The 20,894-nt window shown below is 36.6% G+C and overlaps 1 protein-coding gene across 6 annotated transcripts in view; it reads left to right on the top strand.

The window, feature by feature from the left end:
- Positions 1 to 20,894, top strand: part of PKNOX1 (PBX/knotted 1 homeobox 1) — a 128,613-nt gene that overhangs the window by 100,956 nt on the left and 6,763 nt on the right. For 3 of the 6 annotated variants that reach the window (XM_052674247.1, XM_052674246.1, XM_052674248.1), the window contains 8 exons: positions 2,281 to 2,408; positions 3,610 to 3,781; positions 13,683 to 13,853; positions 14,631 to 14,730; positions 15,348 to 15,445; positions 17,101 to 17,229; positions 18,190 to 18,266; positions 19,881 to 20,053. In XM_052674247.1, coding sequence (XP_052530207.1) covers positions 2,281 to 2,408; positions 3,610 to 3,781; positions 13,683 to 13,853; positions 14,631 to 14,730; positions 15,348 to 15,445; positions 17,101 to 17,229; positions 18,190 to 18,266; positions 19,881 to 20,053 — 1,048 coding nt within the window. Of the gene's footprint in view, positions 1 to 1,266; positions 1,450 to 1,652; positions 1,711 to 2,280; positions 2,409 to 3,609; positions 3,782 to 10,518; positions 10,564 to 13,682; positions 13,854 to 14,630; positions 14,731 to 15,347; positions 15,446 to 17,100; positions 17,230 to 18,189; positions 18,267 to 19,880; positions 20,054 to 20,894 lie in introns of those variants that run through there. The other 3 variants (XM_052674250.1, XM_052674251.1, XM_052674252.1) reach the window with 3 other exon arrangements.

The following is a 20,894-nucleotide window of genomic DNA, read 5'->3' as shown; positions in this document are numbered from 1 at the left end:
AGTTCTAATTTCTCTTTCCTCTCTCCTGCCTTACCCCTTTCACACTATTCCCTCAGCAAATACATGCCACCCTGTGACATTTAGGTAAAAGCAATACGTATTTTTGTAAAGAACAAATTGTTTGTTTTCTTTTGATTTAAGCTTTCAGTGACCATATAAGCAGGTAATTTTGATGCCTACTTCTTTTGTAGCATTGAAATGACCCACAGAAAATAGTTCTCAGTTCTCGCTGAGCATAATCTCCAACTTCAAACTCTGCAAATATGTGGTGGTTCAACACTTATAATCACTTATATGAGTCACCCCCTTCCATTTTGCTCCTTCCCCTTGTCATTAGCCAAGAAATGAGTTCATTAATTGCATCATTTTTTTGCAAGCATTCTGGCTCTAAGATCACCTGTGCTTGCTGAGGAAGCTTTTTACAAGGCAGGATGCTGTCTTGGGCAGGATAATCTGTTGCTTTCTCAGTTTCCTATTTTTCTTGAAGGTGGGTGGCCCTAACAGGTAATAAAGCATAAACCCTTCTGTTCTTTCAGACCCTTGCTGGAGGTAGTGTAAATGCCTTTTGCTTCTGTCATGTGCAGATAAAGTTTCACTGGAACCCTCTCAGGGAAGAGGATTGCACTCTGTTCATACCTGGAGATGTCAGTTCTGAATATGCGGGGATACCCAGAGTAGCATCTGTCTTCTAATCCAGACAGAATTTCTTAGAGTTAAAGCAAAAAAGGCTGCAGTGACTCCTTGTCTTTTATGGAAGTTGCCTGTGCTGGAAGAGGAGAGAGACAGAGTTTGGAATGTAGTGGAGGGGTGACTGTGACTCCCTTTAAGACACTTAATTTAGCCTGAAGGGTGCTTAGAAGGGGGTGTTGGGGAAAACCATTTCCAGCACCAGTAACACCATGATCATGTAGGCAAGGCCTCCGAGGCATTGCCAGCCAGCCAGCGCAATGCAGGCCTGGGTAGAAGCAATGGCTGTATGTTGTTTTTTCACTTGTGGCAGATTGTGTTACTGTGCTCTAAAATAGAGCTGGTGAAGCAATCCATGCAGTATAAGCAAACAGTTGAATGTGTGGATACTAAGGTGAGGGCAGTGGGCAGGAAAAAGCCATAGGGAAGCAGAAAAGCTGTCATTTAGAAGACAAGTGTTCAGCTGCAGCTAATAGAACAGCAGTGTGGGAGGTAGCAGTTGTTGACCCCAGGTGGGATCAATTGTGGTAACATGAGGAGGTATTTCACACTGCCAGGGTGGCTGTGGAGTTGTTTAGTCATTTAGGTAGATTTGTAGGTCTTAGTGTTCTTTTTCAGTAACACATCAAATATTTTTTCAAGCTTCTTTTTAGGGGAATTACTGCTATCTTTTTTTTTTTTTTTTTTTTCTCCTCCTTCTTTCCTGCTTTACTGTTGTTGGAGTTCCTCCTTGCTCTATTTACTTGCAGGCCACCAATTTAGGTTGGTTCTTTTAAACTCTCATGCATATCTATCAGTTCTGACTGCTAAGTTCTATATGAAGTGTCAATGTTTATTTTGTATTAATAGGTGAATTGCATTTAGATAAACTGACAGATGTGTCTTTACTGCTATTCAAAAGTAGTTTTTACTTATTTTTCTTTTTCTCTTCCTTCAACATTTGCTTACGTGTTTTTGTTAAATAGATACCTAGAAGCACTTACAGCTGTTTTCTCCAGGAGCTTGATATCCTTAAAATAATTGGTATGTAAATTTGAGTGGTAGAGGTCAGAGGAAATCATGCTCCTGGTAAATGAGACATTGGTAGGACACAGAATATTTTAGTTCTGTTTAAGAAAATGTGCCTTTTAATGAGCAAGAAAAACTTTAGGATCTCTTTTCTGCAGTGTCTTGTTATAATGTACAGTAAAGAGCAAGAAGAAATGCTGAATAGAAACTTTTCCTTTCTGTTGTCTTCATCTAAATGCTTTTTATGCAGACATTCTCATAAAATATTTGGAGCAATGTATTCTAGCCTACTCAAAAAAAAAAAATCACTTCAGAGATGAAATGCTTTAACTATTTACTGATATCTGTCATTCCCATTTTTAAAGCTGAGAGCTGAAACTTAAAGTGACCTTTACACTACTCATCAAAAAGTCTCAAGGATTAAAAGAGGTTTTTTGTTCCTACTGTGGCTTCTTGTGCAATTGCCAAGTCATGCCAACCTTCTGGCAATTTAGTAGCCCTCTACATTGCTATTTCCTTAGAAAACAGTATGCTTGTTTTACGTCAAGCAAGCAGATTTACTAATAACTTATCCTTTTTCTACAGATGCAAGTAGTAACAGAGTTAAAAACTGAACAAGATCCAAACTGCTCTGAAACTGATGCAGAAGGGGTGAGTCCTGCCCCTGTAGAATCTCAAACTCCAATGGATGCAGACAAGCAGGCCATTTACAGGTAGTAATGGACTTGTGCTCTGTCTTTTGAAGGGTAAAGAACAGGAATTTATTTTTTTTTTTAAATATAAACTAGTAGAAGGCAGCCTAGAAACAGTTTGTTTCTTGGCTATATGTTTTAGTAGCATTCAGGAAAAGGAGGAGATCAATTTAAATTCACTGTTGATTTTTAGCGAAAATATATTTAATTAAAAAAAGAAAACCTAACAACCTTCCTTTTATTATGGATTCATTCTAATCCAGCATAGTTTAAAGGAAGTTCTGAACTTGGCTGCTTTTAAAGAGCGATTTAGCGTACTGTTCAGGCAGTTGAGCTGTGCTCACTGTAGATTATACAGTAGTTTTTATCTTCAGTGTGGGGTATTTTTTAAAATTGTAATTAGGTTAGTTTTTACTTGCTTTTCTTTAGGGATAGCAATCTACTGCCTAGTGATTGGCTCTAACTGGATTGAATGTTGATGTATAAACACAGTAATTTGAGATTTTTTCCCAGTGTTAAGTGTTGCGCTGATTAGTATTGCTCTCTTTTTATGAGGTTAAGTGTTCTTTCATTTTTCTTCCATTTTAAGTGCTTTATAAATGCATAACTATTGCCAGTTCACAGTTAATTAAAAAAAAAAAATAAGAAGACATATCCACTCATTTTCAGTCTTGTGCTGACAAAACCTGCTTCTGCTTTGAGACATCCTAACCACTTTTACTGGAGGCCTCCAAGTACAGTCTCTATACTATCACCAGTTCTGTACATTTATTTGTGATGAATAAGCAAAGCCCACATTGAAGAACAAATGGCTTTTATCTAAAATAAATGATTTTAGACTTAACAGAAAAACACATTTAAGTATGTATTCATCCTATTTATAAGTCTAAATCACTATTTCTAACATGCTGTTTTTAACATATTTGTTGCCACTCGTTTACAGTAAATTATATAGCATTTCATAGCTCTTTGCTTTGTGATTGTTCTGTTTATTTAGATATATTTATCTTATTGCTTTTCTTACCCGTAGGTTGTGTGGTAATGGAAAAAGGAAAAACAAACTTTCATCATGTTCTGCTATAGCCAGTGGTGCTATGTGCAGTCTCATTTAAGACTTGTCCTTGCGTTTCTTAGGAGTAATTGTTACCCTGTGTGAGCTAGACACCTGACTTTTCAGTATTATAACTAGAAATGACAATATTTATTTTAACTTCCATTCTAGACACCCATTATTTCCATTGTTAGCACTGTTATTTGAAAAATGTGAACAATCTACACAAGGATCGGAAGGCACGACTTCTGCAAGTTTTGATGTAGATATTGAAAATTTTGTAAGGAAGCAGGAAAAAGAAGGAAAACCCTTCTTCTGTGAAGATCCAGAAACTGATAATCTGGTAAGTATAAGCTGTTTCTTTCATGTCTGAAACAAACATCATATTTGCCCCATTATTGTTTCCTATCTCAAGTGGTGCTTGTAGTTTCTCCTCAGATGTTTCTTCGTACAAGGGATTCCTTTTTATGTTAATCCTGAGAAATAGCTTTTGAAATTATTTTTTTTCCAATCCCCTCTTTTTTTCCATCCTTATCTGTAAACTTTTATCAATTCCTTCATAGTTGCTTCTCAAATGGGTTTCTAGACTGTCTGAGATCGATGTGTTGGGGATGACCAGAAATATGAGCTTGCCTTAGCCGGGCTCACTCTGCAAATTAATGTTAAGGTGTCAAGCATGTAACCCGTGTTTAGGAAAAAAAGACATCAGTGTAAGTTTGGTTTTTTTTTGTTGGTTTTTTTTTTTCAACTTTTTTTTTTTATCAGGATTTGTGTAGTTAATGGAAGAGATGTTATAAAATGAGCTTAGAGAATGTACCATACTGACTTTCTTCTTACATGCCGATGTCGTCTTCATGTTTTCTGAAAGTCCATCAGAACGTAAATCTTCAGTTCTGAAGATTTTCAGGAAGTGATGAAGCTGTGATTTCTGTGCTCCCTTTGTCTCTTTTGAATCGCGTTCCCTAGCGAAAAGCTCTCTTGCTATGCTTGTACTTAAGCTATCAACCTTCTTGTCTTTGGAGTCAATTCACAACTCAATGTTACCATGTTTGAGAGCGCTAGATTTACAAGGATCATGTGTTAATCTGCAGGACTTTTAGTTTTGGAAGACTAGTTCCTTTAAGCAGACTGCAGTAAAACAAGTCTTTTTGAGTCTACCTCATAGGAGAAAAAGCTACATAAACAATTAAATTTCACAAAGCTAAACTGACAGTGGTTGTAAACAACATTCAGAAAAGGTATGTGTTTTATAGCTCTTATATAGAAAGATTTGTGTGTGCCTTTATGAGTGCGTGTGGGAAACCAAGACACAACGTACCTGGCGGAATCTTAGAATCAAAACTGTAACTTAGTTGAGAATAAATCTGAGATGCTCTTTAGAATTGTCAGAAGGGCTACAGTAAACAGCATGTTAGAAGGTTAGAAGGTTTCATAACTTGATTATCATTGTACTGCAGTTCTGGGAAATAATGTTTAAATACCATCATGGAAGGTGGAATTGCAGGAGTCTCTATGTATAATTTGAACAATGCGAAAGGAAAGCAAGCAGAAGATAGTATATTTACAGTGAGGCAAGTTTTTACAACTCTGGATAAAGAGGCGTAGAAAGTTATGTTTTCAGCTACTTGTTATATACTTTTCACTGTAAGTTACAGTGCTGGGATGTAGATACACTAACGTATCATGTTAATGATTTCAATCAGTAAATTTAAAGTTTCGTAGTTTAAATGATCTTCCAGCATGGATAAAGCTAACACAACTCACACTGCGCTAGTCCATCTTCAAGGATGCTTCTACAAGGCTCTCTTACCACTTGTGTTCCGGAACTGTTGATTATACAGAGACTTTTGTTTTCAGTTTGGAAACACTCTGAGGTTCAAGTATGCCTTTTGGGTGGGAAAGTAGCTGAAGGAGAATGCATAATATGATACAAAGCAATACTCTCAGTGTTAGTATAAAGATTTTCAGTTTATAAATGAAGACTAGACATTGGCCCCTTTAACCAAAGTTTATAGCTATAACAGAACTGAAAGCCCCAACATTTCAGTTTTGTATCTTAATGATTAGATCTTTGTGGGCAAATTTTGATGCAGTTCACTTGAGAAATATTTACTGATAGAGACGGTGGTTTAGTAATCTACGAAGATACAAGTATAACAGATGCATAGAAACACAATTCCACGGATTAAACCCTATTGCAAAATGATTGTTGCCACTGCAGGAATTAAAAATAGAATAAAAAAAGAAGAAACGTTACAGCAAAAGGAAATAAATGATAATTCTTTTCTTTAGTTACTTTCCTAGTGTAAGAAACAGTGGTATAGCTTTTTATTGTTTTGATATTTTTTTAACTTGAAATGTCAGTGGTGTAACATTATATTTATGAAATACTTGTAGAACGATGATTATTTTATAAATGTAAGTAGAATATAAATGCTTCAGAACTATTATAATGACACAGCCTATCTGTGAAGAGTATCACTCTTCCACTAGGGTGCAGAAAGCTTTGGCAGGCAGCTATGGGCAGGCACTGGCTGCTACTACTATTTTTCAGATCATTCTTCAACAGGAAAGCATTCATACGAATTAAAAGAAAAATAATGAATTGCTTCAAATGGGCCGTTGCTTTCTGGAGAGGACTAAATGCAAGCTGAAAATGACAAAATGATTAAATAAGGACTAAATGGATAATGAGATGAACTGAAAACTTACTGAACTGCTAGATTCAAAGAATTGCAACCAGCAACATGAAATCCATTTGAAGGCCAGTCATGAGTGGTGTACTCCAGGGGCTGATACTACGGCCAACATCATTTAACATCTTTGTTAATCACTTGGAGAGTGGGATAGAGTGTACCCTCAGCAAGCTGAAAGGTTGTATGAAATTAGAAGTGACTGGTGAAAGGGAGCTGTGCCACCTTTCGCAGGGACTCTGATAGTTTGAAAAAAATAGGGCAGCAAAGAATCTGAAGGAGAGCTCTGCAAAAGGAAATGCCAAATCTGGGAAGAAATAATTCCATATACACGTTCATGCTACAGGTTGACCAGTTGGAAAGCTTTGCAGAAAAAGGACCTGAGTGCCCTGATGGACACCAGATTGAATATGAGCCAGCAATGAATCACTGCAGCAAAAATTTCAGTGTACCTGGGCTGTATTGTGAAAAATGTTGCCAGCAAGTCAAGAGAGGTGATTCTTTCCCTCTATGAGCTTTATGCATCTGGAGTGCTAAATACAATTCTGAGCTTCTCACTATTAGACACAGGGTAATGGAGTGAATCTAGCAAGAGACCGTGAAGATAACTAATGGACTGGAATGCATCTCGAAGAGATGCTGAAAGCTGAGACTGGCTAGCACGGAACAGAGAAGATTTGGGAAAGAGTTGTAGGGGACAAAAAAAAAAAGTCTTTTTTTTTTTTTTTTTTCCAGTTGTGCCCAATGAAAGAGCAAGAGGAAGTAGATACAAATCAAACCACAGTAGATTACATTAAAGCCTGAGGAAAAAAAAACAAAAACACTTCTGCTATAAGGGAGACTGAATATTGGAGCAGGTTGCCCAGAGAGGATGTAGAATAGCCATCCTTGGAGGCAGTCAAAACCTAACTATGTAGGACCCTGGGCAACCTGCTGAGTTGCTTCACAGGGGAGCTGGATGAAAGGATTCCAGAGATGTCTTCCAACCTCAACTACTTTGTGATTCTGTGAGCCTTCAAAGGTCATTTTCCCAAATATCCTGCATGTCTTAGCCTGCTTCATATGCTTTGTCGTAGATAAGTGTTCTCTTCAGATCTTGCTCACACTGGTGTAGATGGGTCTGCTCTGTTCAAATAGTACTACCTCCTGACTGACCTGTTTGTGACTTCAGTGGTGACAAAGTCTCTTATGTGGTATTTACTATTACTGATGGGCTTCGTAAAACTGGTTGACTTTGCTTGAAATGGGTGAGGAAGTACTTGTTTATGTCTTGTGTCCCATGGCCACTGAGATCAGTGCTGTCTGAAACTGGAACCACGTTGCAAAATCAGCTTATCTTTGGCATTGAATTCCTGATGTATAGTCACATTGGTAGTGATGACTTTCTGTTACTAGATACCAAATGTAAGCTGAGTGTGACTTTTCCTCTGCAGAGGGCCAGGGTCTCTGCGTTAGCTGATGTTCTGACAGGCGGTTCAAGGGCAATGAATAGAGGACAGAAGAGTTTCTGTCAAGTTTTGAAATATCTAGTGTGTTCTTCAAACTCTTCTTCTGCTTGAAATACTGATGGTTGGATAGAGAAGACTGTAACTGGATTTAATGGCAGATTTTTCTCCATTGTGTCACATAAATATATATGTTTTTACATGGATTAAAAGCCATTTTTGTATAGATTAAAAATTACGTTGTAGTAGAGAGGGGCTCTAATATGGGGCATCTTTGTGATACCTTTTTGCTGTACTTCCCTTCTTAACTCTAATGATAAATAAACCATTTGCTTGAGAGGACAATCTAGCAGAGACTGAAGGGTGAAGCAAGTAGGCCAAGTAATTACTGGTCGTCCAAGTGTGTTCTTATCTCACTGCAGCAGAGTCAAATAAGTAAGATGTATATGTTTGCTTAGTTGCAATCATTCAGCTTGGAGCCAGAACTAAACTGAGATGAATTGAGCATTACATTGCTACAAAGACTCACTGAGGTCTTATCAGAACAAGAGTTGCAGACCTGCCTCAGGTAAGGAGATGAGTCACTTACTCAGCTGATTCATTTCTTTTCCTTTTTTTTGTTGTTTTTTTTTTTTTTTCCCCCAACCCAACTGCTACATGTAGGCTTTGTGACAGAGCTTTAAGTCTGTGGTTCCAAAGTGGCAGAAACTAATTTCAGTGTTTCTGCCAGCCTTAACACTTTTCATTTTAAGGATGTTCCTGGCCAGTATATTGCTAAGTCTGGCTTCTCAACCAAGTTTCTACCCTTTTTGATTATTTAAGGGGAGAGATTCCATTCTTTAATCTTCATTACTAAGCTCTAACTTCTGATTAGTCCTGAAGAGATCAGGCAACTAGATTATCTTTGAAGGTCCAGTTGAACTATTCTATTTGTTCTGATTAACCACACAAACAGCTTCAGTTGGTGATCTTAAAACAGCATGGCAAAGAGTTATGATCAACAAAAAATAGTAAAAGGTCTAGAAACACTAGGCCTTTTATTTTTGTAGTGTCTTGCCATTAAAGACTTTATCAGATGCGTTGTCAGAAAGGATTTCTGGCACTGAATTAAATGGGAGCATTTCCATTAATATTGATGGCTTCTGGATTAGGTCAAATTTTGACTTTTGGCCTGAGCGTATTTAGAAGTACAAATTTCCTGGAAAAGAATTTGGAAAGAGTGAGGGAATGGCACTTTCTCATGTAATGTTTTTTCAGTAAATGAATTTTTGAGGTACTTTGTGAAAGGACCTGGATTAAGCACACTTGAGTTTGAGTTTGTATAGCTATTGCAGTGTTCCTAATCTTTTTCTGTATGTGCATCATGTAACGGAGTCAAAAGCAGTGTGTGTCCAAAAGCCACATTGCTACAAAGTAAACCCTCAAGCTGTACTATGTCTTCCCTGAATTATGAAGTGTCAGTTGTCTCTTCCTTTGTCTGAGAGGTGTATGAAATGTCTTTCTTTATTCTGAGAGTGTATCACTGAAGTTTAGTTCTAAGATCTGTTGAAAGAAACTCAGTAAGCTTTAGCTTCTGGACAGGTTTTTTCAGCTTGTCCTCAGATGTAGGATGTCTTGACATTGTCTTTACTTTTAACATGGCTTTATCTTCCAGTCAGAAGAGGTAGTTGTCTTTGGATGGAAAATCTTCTGGGAGAGAGTTTCCCATCTCTATTGAAAACAAAAGGGAAGTGACTTTTTGGTCATTTGTGTAAACTCTCTCTTAGAACTATTGTCCTCAAGGAGAACTTGAAGTTGGAGGGGTTCAGTTTTTATTAGCTCTACACAGGTTAAACTATTTATGGAGGTAGGAGAGAGAAGTATGAGGCTATGCTTCTGTGCACTAGATATTTCTTCTCTATATATGTGTGCGATGCAGCATGTTGTTGAAGCCAGAATTGTGCTCTGTTTTGAATTATGTTCTACATCAATCTGCAGGTTTTCAATAGTTCTTTCTGATTCTTGGTCATTCATTCTGTCTGTTTCTTTAGCAGTCCTTTCTGAATTCTGAAAATCTGAAACTTGATTTAAGTGCCTATCAGGTGCAAGAAGTGTATCAGACCTCCACTTTTCCCATACTATTCATGGTGGGAAGGAAGTAGAAGAGAGTTCTTATGTTTAACTTGCTAGTCTGGAGCCTGCTTTCTTTCTGAGAGCTTTGACTCCCTCCTTATCTTTGGATCATTATTTTATGTACACCTCAGTCAGACTCAGCACCTGAAGAGATGTTTACTCTTAAGAACCACAGATTTTATTGGTCTGTATTACTAGCCAGATGTTCCTGAATGTACCTTCTCCTTTCTAAAAGTGTGTTCAACACTGCTCATAATATTGAGTAGCATCTTTGAAACTCCTTGCACTTTCATATCTCTGTCTAATTTTCACAGCTGAAACAAGGCTTGGAGTTGCTAACAGAACAATGAGCCATCTTCCCTTTGTTTTCCTTTAGCCTTCTTTCATTCTTGTAACTTACATGGGTGGGTTGTTCAGCATGAATGTTTACAAATCATTTCTAGAGTTTTCTAAATTATGCTTTGAGATGTTTAGAATGTAATGCTTTTTTTGTTGCTTACTGTTAATCCAGCCAGGACAAACATCAAGTTGCTTCTGGAGGGTTCCTATCTCTTGTGTAGCTTCTGTTAGGAGTTAACTCTTGCCATATATGAGTATTTTGTTCATTTTGTCGTTTATTTTTTTCATTTCCCCACATTCATAGGGCCATAGGGTGATTCATGTTTGATCACTTGATTTGGTCTCAAGAACTCAGGAGGTCAGTAGTGCAACCTCCTGCACGAAGTAGGTGCAGCTGTGAGGTCAGAGCAGGTTAAATAAAGCTATATCAAGCCTAGAAACAATATGAAATACAGTGTCTTAAATATGCTCTCACTTTTGTATTTGAACAGGACACTGCCCTTTTTGAAGACCCTTGAGTTTTTGTTTCGTGTGGGGTAAGGATTTTTGGTTCAGTAGCCTCTTCTGAAAGACTATCCTGTTGAATTCTTAGTTCTGTCAGGAAAACCTGTAGTGATGATGAAGCCAGGAGATGTCATTTTGATATTCTCTATACTTTTTCTCTGTGTGCTCAAACCACATTTTTGAATTTCTAAAAAGTGTTCCTACATCTGCAACTTTTCTCAGACCTTTGATCTCACAGCTGTGGATTCAGTAAGCAAGAGAGGTTATCAAAATAAAAGAAGTGAAGACTGAATGTCCCTTCTGTCAGGCTTTGTGTTCCTCCCCTGAAGACCTAAGGCCCCATGTGGGAATTTGCTCGGGGAGGTAGACGAACAATGAATGGATGTATTTAAGTTGCTTTTGAAATGAGAAGATTACTTATCATCATTATACCAGCATTTTTAAGATGAGTTGTCCACTTACATTTTTTTCTACGTGCCCGTGCTATGTCCCTTGAAGTCCATAAAATGTCACTGGTGTGCATTTTAACTGAACAAAGGTGAGCTGGGGATTATGGTTAACATGCTGTGTAGTGTATTCTGTTCTCCTTTGTGCCCTACACTCAAGGCACTGAAAAGATAGGACAAAGGCATGATTCAAAGCATCTTAGGGCTAAAGGCATCTCCAGATGGAGTATGTTTATATGTGAACATAGTTTACTTTTTTATGTACAATAATATCAACAGTATCCATATGTCTAATGGTTCCTTACGTCTTTCTACGTGTCTCTGAAGTGATGCTCCAGGTTTATTTCTTAGAGCTGAAAAGACTGGATCATGTGGTTTATAAAATAGTTGTATGGCAGACTAAATAACAAAAACGTTTTTTTGTAGACTTTCAAGCTATGATTCTAAAAAATAAAATAAAAAAAGAGGGGGTTGAATAACATATTGCTATTGCAATTTTTGTTTTAGTTTGAAGGATCGTAGGAGCCTCAGTCAGCAAATTTCACTTGGTTCACCCATGCCACAGTTGCTGTGACACACATGGTATATTTACAAATTTTATTTGCCTTTCTAACCACAGTAGCACAGCTTCCTGTAAAAGTAGCATTGACTGTAGGTGGATCTATAGAAATCTGGCTGTTGTTACTTAATCCTTGGTTCATGCTTAGTTTTGATACTAGTATAATTCTCACGTTAGATACCAACCATTAGCTTGAATTAGCTCTAATTTTTGTTGATTTTGTTTTGTTTTCCTGCAAGCAAATGCTGATACATAAATAATATAAATTTGGGTGATGGTTTAAGAAAAAAACAAATAACAAAAGCTTCTTACAAAGCAAAAGTAATTCAATCATGAATGCGCTCAAATATGATGTGTGCCCAAAGTCATTTTTGTTACTTTGGTTCCAGCCTAGCAGAAGGAGGATGGGAGAGGTTAAAAACAAAATCTTTGTGTGGCTAATATACGTGATCTGTGCTGTTCCACAATGTGTAAGCAATTTTATAATTCAGGCTTTTGGTCTCTGAAACTATTTGAAGCACTACAGGGCAATCATTAGCAATTCTAAAGGGAGCAGACTATGTTTAAGCAAAGATGACCTCTGTTTTGTGTTAAAATCTGGTTAAGTTTGCATCGTTCAACTTGATTATGTTTAAAGGTACTTAAATGCAGTTTCAAAGGCCACCACCATTGAGGGCTGCTCTAGAAGATGCTGTTTTGTATACCTCAGTGCTGGGCCACTGCATTTTGGATTTCAAAGGGTTTTGGTGTCAAAGGTCGTCAGAGTTACCAGATTTTAATTTGAATTAATTGTTTCAAGTCTACAGCTCAGACTTTTTTTTTTTTTCCTGCAGCTGTGCTTTAAAGTTGCATTTCTTTTTTTTTTTTATTATTATTTATAGCCCTTAGTAGGGGATAAGATTTCCTTCTTTGTTATCGTTTCAGTGTTCCCGTGTTTATTTTAACATACCATTTTCTCAGTTGGGTGAATGTCAAACAACAGGAATATCTTCTACTTTTAAAAAAATAAATAAACACAGGAAAAATGTCCGTCATAATGAAAGCTGAAGTCATCGTGAGGGAGAAGGAGGTGTACCCATAAGTGCCTGCCTTGATCTCCTCCAGTTGCTTTGAGTAAAGACTGCTTCAGCTCCTGGCTAGCTTCTTCACTTAAAAATAAGAGGACAACTTGGGCTATTTTTTCTGGTTATTGCCTTCACTGCTGTAGCTGGGTCTGTGACTGTTTATGTATGACATGTTTTTCCAAATAATGTTAAAATTAAGCTTTGCATTATGTTTCGAGGCTGCGATCTATTTAAATTCATAAAATGGGAGGATATTTTTCTTTGAGCTCTAACACAGCAAGTAAATGTTGGGGGTGGCACACTATATTTAAAAAAAAAAAAAAAAAGTTTTTTTGCCAATAAATTTTCTGCGTAATTGAATGTCCAGGATTTCCTACTGCATCATCAACATTTAGACCATCTGGATTTGATTTTAGCTTCTGATCTCCTGCCATGACCCTTGCCATCACCTATGCTATTTTTATGCTGTATGAAATACTGCTAGCTACCCAAACTTAGGAATCTTTTTCTTGCAGTAAGCATAAGTATTCTCAGCATACATACCTACTGCCCTTCTTTAATTTTTGTGTAAGCATGGATTTGTCAGTTGGTTTCAGTGCTCTCTCATTCTATTTCAAAAACAGTCAGTTCACTCAGGAGATTCTTCCCCAGAGTTGTTTGTATTTGACATAGAAATGCACAGGTACTTCAAAACTGTTGGACAGTAAAACTGTTTTGTTGCTTCAAGCTTTGCTGAGCAAGATGACAGACTTTTAGGAAGGCAGAGGCTGGTGAGGAGGTCTGATCTGACATGCGACAGATGCGAAGATTATATTGTAGTCGTGTTTTCTTTCTCCTCTACATCACAGTTTACTTTAGCAGAGTGATGATACAGATTTGTATGTAAACACATTCCTTTGCCATTTCAGGAGCATAATGATCAGAGCTTGACAAGTCTAGTTCAGCATTCAGCAGTTAGTAGCTCTGTATTAATTGGACGGTCTTTCTTCCTGGAAAGTAGTGTTTGTTTAAATTTCACAGTGAAATATTTTTTAAATTAACAGTTACTTTCAATTTTTTTCCTCCCCCCCTTCACTCCCTAGATGGTAAAAGCAATCCAAGTTCTTCGTATTCATCTGCTTGAGCTAGAAAAGGTTAATGAGCTTTGCAAGGACTTCTGTAGTCGCTACATTGCCTGCCTGAAGACAAAAATGAACAGTGAAACTCTATTAAGTGGAGAGCCTGGAAGTCCTTATTCACCCGTGCAATCTCAGGTGTGTTTCAAATACAATTAAATCTGTGTTGTAGGGGATGGTCCTTCTCAGGTTTATGAATGTGTCTGATGCTATCTGTTTTTAAAAGGCCCCAATGATTCTTAAAGTTTACTGTCTTACTTAGGCTTTATGTGGAAGTGTGGAAAGGCGAGTCTGAAATCAAATAGGAAAAAAAAAGCCTTCTAAGGATTATTTTTGTATGGCTCTTAGAGCCTTACTTCTGTTGATACAGGAGGGACTAAATTCTACCTTTGGTAACAGCAGAAATTATAAATTCCTGAAGATGTATGAATTAGCATTTGCAAGGTCAAGACTGTATAAGAATTATCCTAAGCAGAACAAATGTATTATGCATCCAAGATATCTAATAAATTATTTTGAAATGGGAAGGAATTAAGATAATAACTAAAATTCTGAAGCTTTGATGCTTGTAATAAGAGCATCAAGGATCCATTTTGTATGTCCTTTATCCCTTGTGCCTTTGGAAACTTTTTTTCTTAGTATTTATATAACTAGAATCATTTCTCTCCTATAATTACTGCATATAGTTTAATATCTTTTCTAACAGTTGCATTCATGAAGATTTTCAAAGATAATGATGGGTGATAATGAGAAAGTTAATGTAGGTAAATGATGAACTTCTAATGAAGTCTCTCCCTTTGAAGCTAATCCTGTGTTTAAGCTCCAAATGTATTTTTAGAGCTAAAATGACACAAGCTGCTTTATCTCCTTGGGGAAAAAAAAAAGTTCAACCAACTAATTGTTTTATTTTTCTAGCAAATGCCAAGTGCCATTGCAGGCACGCTCAGTCCCCAAGGGATTATGGTGCCAGCATCAGCATTGCAGCAGGGAAACGTAACTATGGCAACAGTAGCAGGTATGACAACTAAAGAAAAACTGGCACCTTGCTGTTTATTATGGGTCCTTTTATAGTTGTTACAAAAAATACACGAGTATTTCTTCACGTGTTTAGATTTTAAGAACAACTGAAAAGTTGTTGGTTTAATATGAGTGCCTTTATGGTTTCTGAATATCGATTTAATTTCTGTGTATACCAGGTATGTGTGAGTGGAGGTTACACTTCAAGTACAATAGTAAACACTTCAAGTACAAAGTAAAAGTACAAACAGATCTTTCTGTGCAACACTAGCTAAGTCTTAAGAGATTGGGATATTTTTGCATTTAGTAGCCATCTCATGCTCTGTACAGTCTAGAACTATCCCTAGGAGGCTGTGAAATCCTTCAGGTCCAAGTAGTTGTGTTAATTTTGTATGGAGGTAGCATTTGAACGCATAGTTGACCTATATATCTAGGTGCTGCTCAGCTGATGGCTTTTGCATCATGCATCTTTGATGACAGCTGGAATAGATTGTGGTATGTTAAAATAATTGATATATTGTCAGAAGTGTGGTATTGTCTACAGTGATGATGCGTTTCTATGTTTAAAGAGAATATTTAGGGGCTTCTACTTACCAAAATGTTTTGTTTTTTCAGGAGGGACAGTGTATCAGCCTGTTACTGTGGTCACTCCACAAGGCCAAGTGGTGACACAAGCATTGTCACCTGGGACTATTCGAATCCAGAATTCTCAGGTGTGTTTCATGAGCTTCACAAAACAGTTTCCAGGGTTCTGATGAATCTCTTTGTTTTCAACAGTTTGGGTTTGAATGTGATACACTATAGGATTTACAAATTTTATAATAGGGCATGATGCCCCAAGCAGATCTGCCTTGCGACGTCAGACGTCGTACTTCATACTTTAAACATTTTAAACATTGTATGTATTTTTCCCCCTTTCTGTTATCAGTAAAGAAAGAAAAAAAAAAGTATTTACACGTGGATTAAACAAAACCAGCCAAATAAAAAGCTTTCTAAATTAAATACCATTTTACAAGGATTTTACATCCTTGTGATTTTACAAGGATTATAGCGTTCCTAATTGTTGAACTGGGTTTATGGCAGGTTAGATTTGAATGTTGCTGTGTAATGCTGTGCTGCTGTCAGAAATTTATCGTCTTAAGATGGCAACCACCAACACTGTGAAATTGTATGTATTCCTGTATCTCAATTATAGGATATACCTCTTGAAATGCTCAGTGTTTCACAGTGCTCTGTATGTAGAAAAGAAAAACTGGTGGATAACTATTGAAATTTCATTATGAAGCCTCCATATGCAGACAGATCACTTAGAGAGTGAAACATTGTTTTGCAAATAAAAGAATGCCAAAAATATGTGCTTGTTGTAATTTGATGACTTCAACTTAGTTCAGAAATGATATTTAAATCTTGCTTCATACCAGACGTAGACATAATGACTGGCCTGAAGAAACTGCTCCCTATTGTTTGAAAAACCTGATTTGGAATAAGTTATAAATTGCATGAGATTGCGTTTCAGACAATTATATTCTGTTTCTTATTATCTCTGCCTAAGCACTTAACAACGTATCCCCTCGTGTTCAGATAACCAATGTGCAAGCGACTTGATGTAGCTCTAGAAGTGAAAAAGAAAGCAAAGCTGTGAAAGAAACCTGAAATTTTAGGAAAACAGTGTTGTGAAGTGAATTCAGAATTTGATGGTAGCCAGAACTTTTTCCCCTTACTAGTCTTTTGCATATATCATCCTACTTTTTGAAAATTTAGATGAATTTATTTAGCAGGACCTTAAATACCATGGTTTGCAACTCTAATGTTTATAATTTTAAGTTCTTTGCTTAAGACCTAAATCTTTACTACTTTACAGCTTCCATAATTGCTTGTTCTTGCACACAGTGAATTTATTCAGGATGGGGTTTTTCAGTTGCTCTTCACTCTTCACTTGTGCAAGTGAGTTGGTAGGGTGAAAAGTCAGCCAAAACCCTAACATTGCATGGATCAGTACAGAGAATCCTGTCATTTAGTACATGGAGGGATTTTATTCTAAATTACAGCAAATCATCATTTGGCTCTTGTGACAAGATCACATATAGACCCTGAAAACAGTTGTAATTCTTAAAACAGAAATGTTCTATAATTAATATATATATATAATTTGCATTATCTGGAAATCTCATATCTTGTATTCCCTGAAAAAGATGTTTTGGAATGCTATTGTAGGTGAGCTGCTATTGTAAGCCTTCCCTAGCAAATAAAGTAGCTTTTTAGAATCAGAGTTCCTAATCTCTTTTCATTCCTTCTCCAAGTAACATATATTAATGCAAAATACTGCTATTACTATGCTAACTTTCTTATTTTAAAATTATACACGCAGCTTCAGTTGCAATTAAACCAAGATCTAGGCATCTTGCATCAAGATGATGGCTCATCAAAAAATAAAAGAGGAGTTCTTCCCAAGCACGCTACAAACGTGATGAGATCTTGGCTATTTCAGCACATAGGGGTAAGGACTGAACATGATCAGGAGTCAAAGATTTTTATGCAACTCCATGTGGTCTTTTATAATTTTGTTTCATAGGGAAGGTGCACTTACTGTTTGTGTAATCCCAGCTCAGTTTTTTCTGAAGTCATTTGGAGCAGTTCCATCTGCTGATGTCATTATTATTTTAATAATCATGTTATATTTGTACCCCACGAGCTCAATTAATGTTGTTAAAAGGGATCCTTCTTCATTTCACTGTGTTGAGAATGTAGTGCTTTCTTGGCCCTGCTCTATGGCACACAAAGAAATACTTCTATTTGTAACTGTGAGTTTTTTTGAGGGGTTTTTTGTTTGTTTCTGTTTTAGAGGAATTTCAAGCTTTCTGTCTTTTCCCCTTTTCAACAACACTTCCAATGCATACCAAGTTTGTTGCTACCTACTCTTGCCTGCATTACAAGTCCTGCCTTTGCATAAATATTTATTCTTGAAGAATATTGTGGTGTTTAATATTGGTATTTTCAGTCATCTAGCAGCTCTTTTGTGTGCTTCTTTAGCACTTTTCCACTCTTTTCATCCATTTAGTTCAGAGTAGCTTATTTTAACTAGAAAAGGCTTGTCAGTACTCTCATATGACAGTGCCTTTAGAAAGCATAACTAATCAGATCTTATCACATGCTTATTGCCCAGAGATCACGCTGTTTAATAAAGATTGTCAGCCATGAGAATCTCTCTTGCTGAATTAAGCATCAACAGTTCAATGATACAGTGCATATTTTCAAAGATAAGACCAGTTTCGCATAGTAACACACTTGTTAAATGATTTTTATCTATAAAAGTTTGTGAGGTTTCTTGAATTTGTTCATTATGAGTTAGATGACCTTAGTCTAGCATCTTTAATCACTTGTAATAAAGGAGTCCTTATTTTTGATGAGGAAATGAAACAGAAGCTTGTGTCTTTATTTGCTTTTTTCTCTTGTTTAGCATCCATATCCAACAGAGGATGAGAAGAAACAGATTGCAGCACAAACAAATCTTACACTACTCCAAGTTAACAATTGGTAAGACTGAAAACTCTTCCAATTTCTCTGTTTTTGTCTCTGCGTGCTTGTAAGATTGAGAAGTAATTAAGAGTATGGCTTGGATATGTGGAGTTGAGCTTACTGTTCCATGCTCCATGTTTAAGGACTAGAATTATGTGCTGATACACAAGTATCTTATTTGTATCCTTCTGCCACTTTAGTTATATAAAGACTTCAGAAGACTTTGCAGCCATAAGAATTAAACTCTCTTCTATCGCTTGAAGAGATGGAAGTACTTGCATATCTTCTGCAAGATAATTATATTAAAATATATATATATATATATATTTATAATATATATATATCTTGAATCTTGATTTATATATATATATATATATATAAAAATCAAGATTTCAATCTTGAATCTTGAATCTTGATTTATATATATATATATATATATAATATATATATATATAAAAATCAAGATTTCAATTTATATATATATATAAATATATATATATATATATATATATAAATATATATATATATATATATATATATATATATATATATATATATAAAAATCAAGATTCAAGGAATTCAGTGACCCGAGGCTCTGAAGAGTGTTCCCCATGTGATTATGGCTGCATATTTTACAGTTTGTTACTGTCAATAGATCTTCATTCCACTTTTCTACCAAATGACAGTTGCTAAACAATGGTGCCCAAATGGAAGGTGTCAGTATCTCAGCCACTGTAGTTTGCAGCTCAGTATGTAGTATGTCTTAAGTTTAAACTTAAGGGTTTACAGGCTTAAGGTGAGAAGCCTGGTCTTGCAGAAGAAGAATGAGGATGCCAGCATGCATCCTATTCTACTCATGGTATTGTGTTCCTAAAATCACTGTAGTGATTTCAAAATGGTGCTGGCTGCAGGACTGCACAAGGGTTCAGTGGGGAAATATGCCAGATAGTGGCAGTACAGTGGTTACATAAGTGCATCAGTATAACTGTTCTCATGGTGTGGAAGTAACAGAGCTGTATGGTACTGGGATTTGGCTGATGTTTCCACAAGGCATTGCATTACGCTGTGTGAATCTGACAGCACCGCTCTACCTCCTTCTGAAAAATATGCTTAGCAGTGTCTCCTGGATCAGGCACCAGGCCTGGAAAAACCTGTGAGCCTTTCAAATAATTGAAGCAGGGAGGAGCTTAATGGAGTAAATGAAATCAGACCAAACTAACTAGGTTAGACAGGGATAAAATTTAGGTGAGCTCTAATAAGAGGAGTGTCAGCTTTCTGAATGGTACTGTCAACAACTTTTCTGGTGCTCAGCTTATAATGAGGTCTTGAAATGTACATTTGTCATGCTGTCTGGAGAATTTTTGTCAGTAAGGTTTTTTTGGGGGGAACACTTAGCAGCAAAATGAGAGGAGTTCTTGCTTAGCTAGTTTGCTAATATTGAAGGATGACAGTATTCTAGGAGTTCTAGTTTTACATGCTAAAAAGAATGTCAGACTGAGCTGGAAGGGAGAAGTGATGCTTTGCAGCTTTTATACTTCTGTTTGTTTTTTTCCTACTGCATACTTTGTGAATCCAAGAGACAGAATGTTAACCAACTTCAGCTCGCGAGTACTTACCACTGATTGTGTTTAGGTTTATCAATGCTAGAAGACGAATTCTTCAGCCAATGCTGGATTCCAGTTGTTCTGAAACTCCAAAAACAAAGAAGAAAACAGCTCAGAACAGACCGGTTCAGAGGTTCTGGCCTGACTCCATTGCATCAGGAGTTGCTCAGCAGCAGTCTAATGAGCTCACTATGTCAGATGGTAAGGAGAACTAGTTAGAACACGGAAAGTGAAGTTGATTCCTCTATAACAGAAATGGAGAGTTTGATACATCTCGTGGAAGAAACTCCTTGATATTTCAGCATGACTCTTCTTAATTTGGAAAAACGTAACAAGAATGTCATTTTTTCATCTTCAGTTTATTTTTGGGAGGGATATTTTATTGGAATAAATGCAGTGAGACACTTGCTTTTATTTCAGAAATTATGAAACAGTAGGAGGAAGGGTAGATGTGTAAATAAGTTCTCTCAGTATGTGTAGACACACCAGCTGCATTCTGTTTAATTAGAAGTACTGGACTGTCCCTTCAGCTTCACAACTCCCCCTCTGTTGTGAATCTGTTCACATTCCTTTCCCCGTTGCTATCTTCACTTTTATATAAGCTTCAGGTGTTTCAAATTTCTCATTGTGAAAAAGAGAAATAGACTAGTCTCCAAAAATTTGACTGCAGTAACTTCCGTAGCATCAGATCCAATAATATTTCACTTTCCTAAATTGAATCTGTTTTAATCTCAGGACAGTCCTCACATTCCTGCAGCCTGCTGCTTTATTCATTGCAGTGTTTTAGCAACTTTTTTTCCTCAGCTTCTGCTGGGTTTGACAACAATTTTATCAATTTAAGTCACGTTTTCTCTATGAACACTCCAATTTTTCTGCAATGGGTTAAGTTGGAGTACTTTGCAGAAATGATCTTGTGATTACTTGATTGGAGATTTCTTTGATGAGTATCCAGAACACAGATGAATTAAAGATTCTAGACCAACGTGATTCTGGCATTTCCTAACGTTGAAGTGTCTGACAAGTTATTTAGCTTTTATTTTCA

This window comes from Tympanuchus pallidicinctus, unplaced genomic scaffold, assembly GCF_026119805.1.
Source record: "Tympanuchus pallidicinctus isolate F22 unplaced genomic scaffold, pur_lepc_1.0 scaffold14, whole genome shotgun sequence".
NCBI classification, from domain to species: domain Eukaryota; kingdom Metazoa; phylum Chordata; class Aves; order Galliformes; family Phasianidae; genus Tympanuchus; species Tympanuchus pallidicinctus.
The sequence above is the reverse complement of the archived record's forward strand: the minus strand, read 5'-3'. Positions and strand labels throughout refer to the sequence as shown.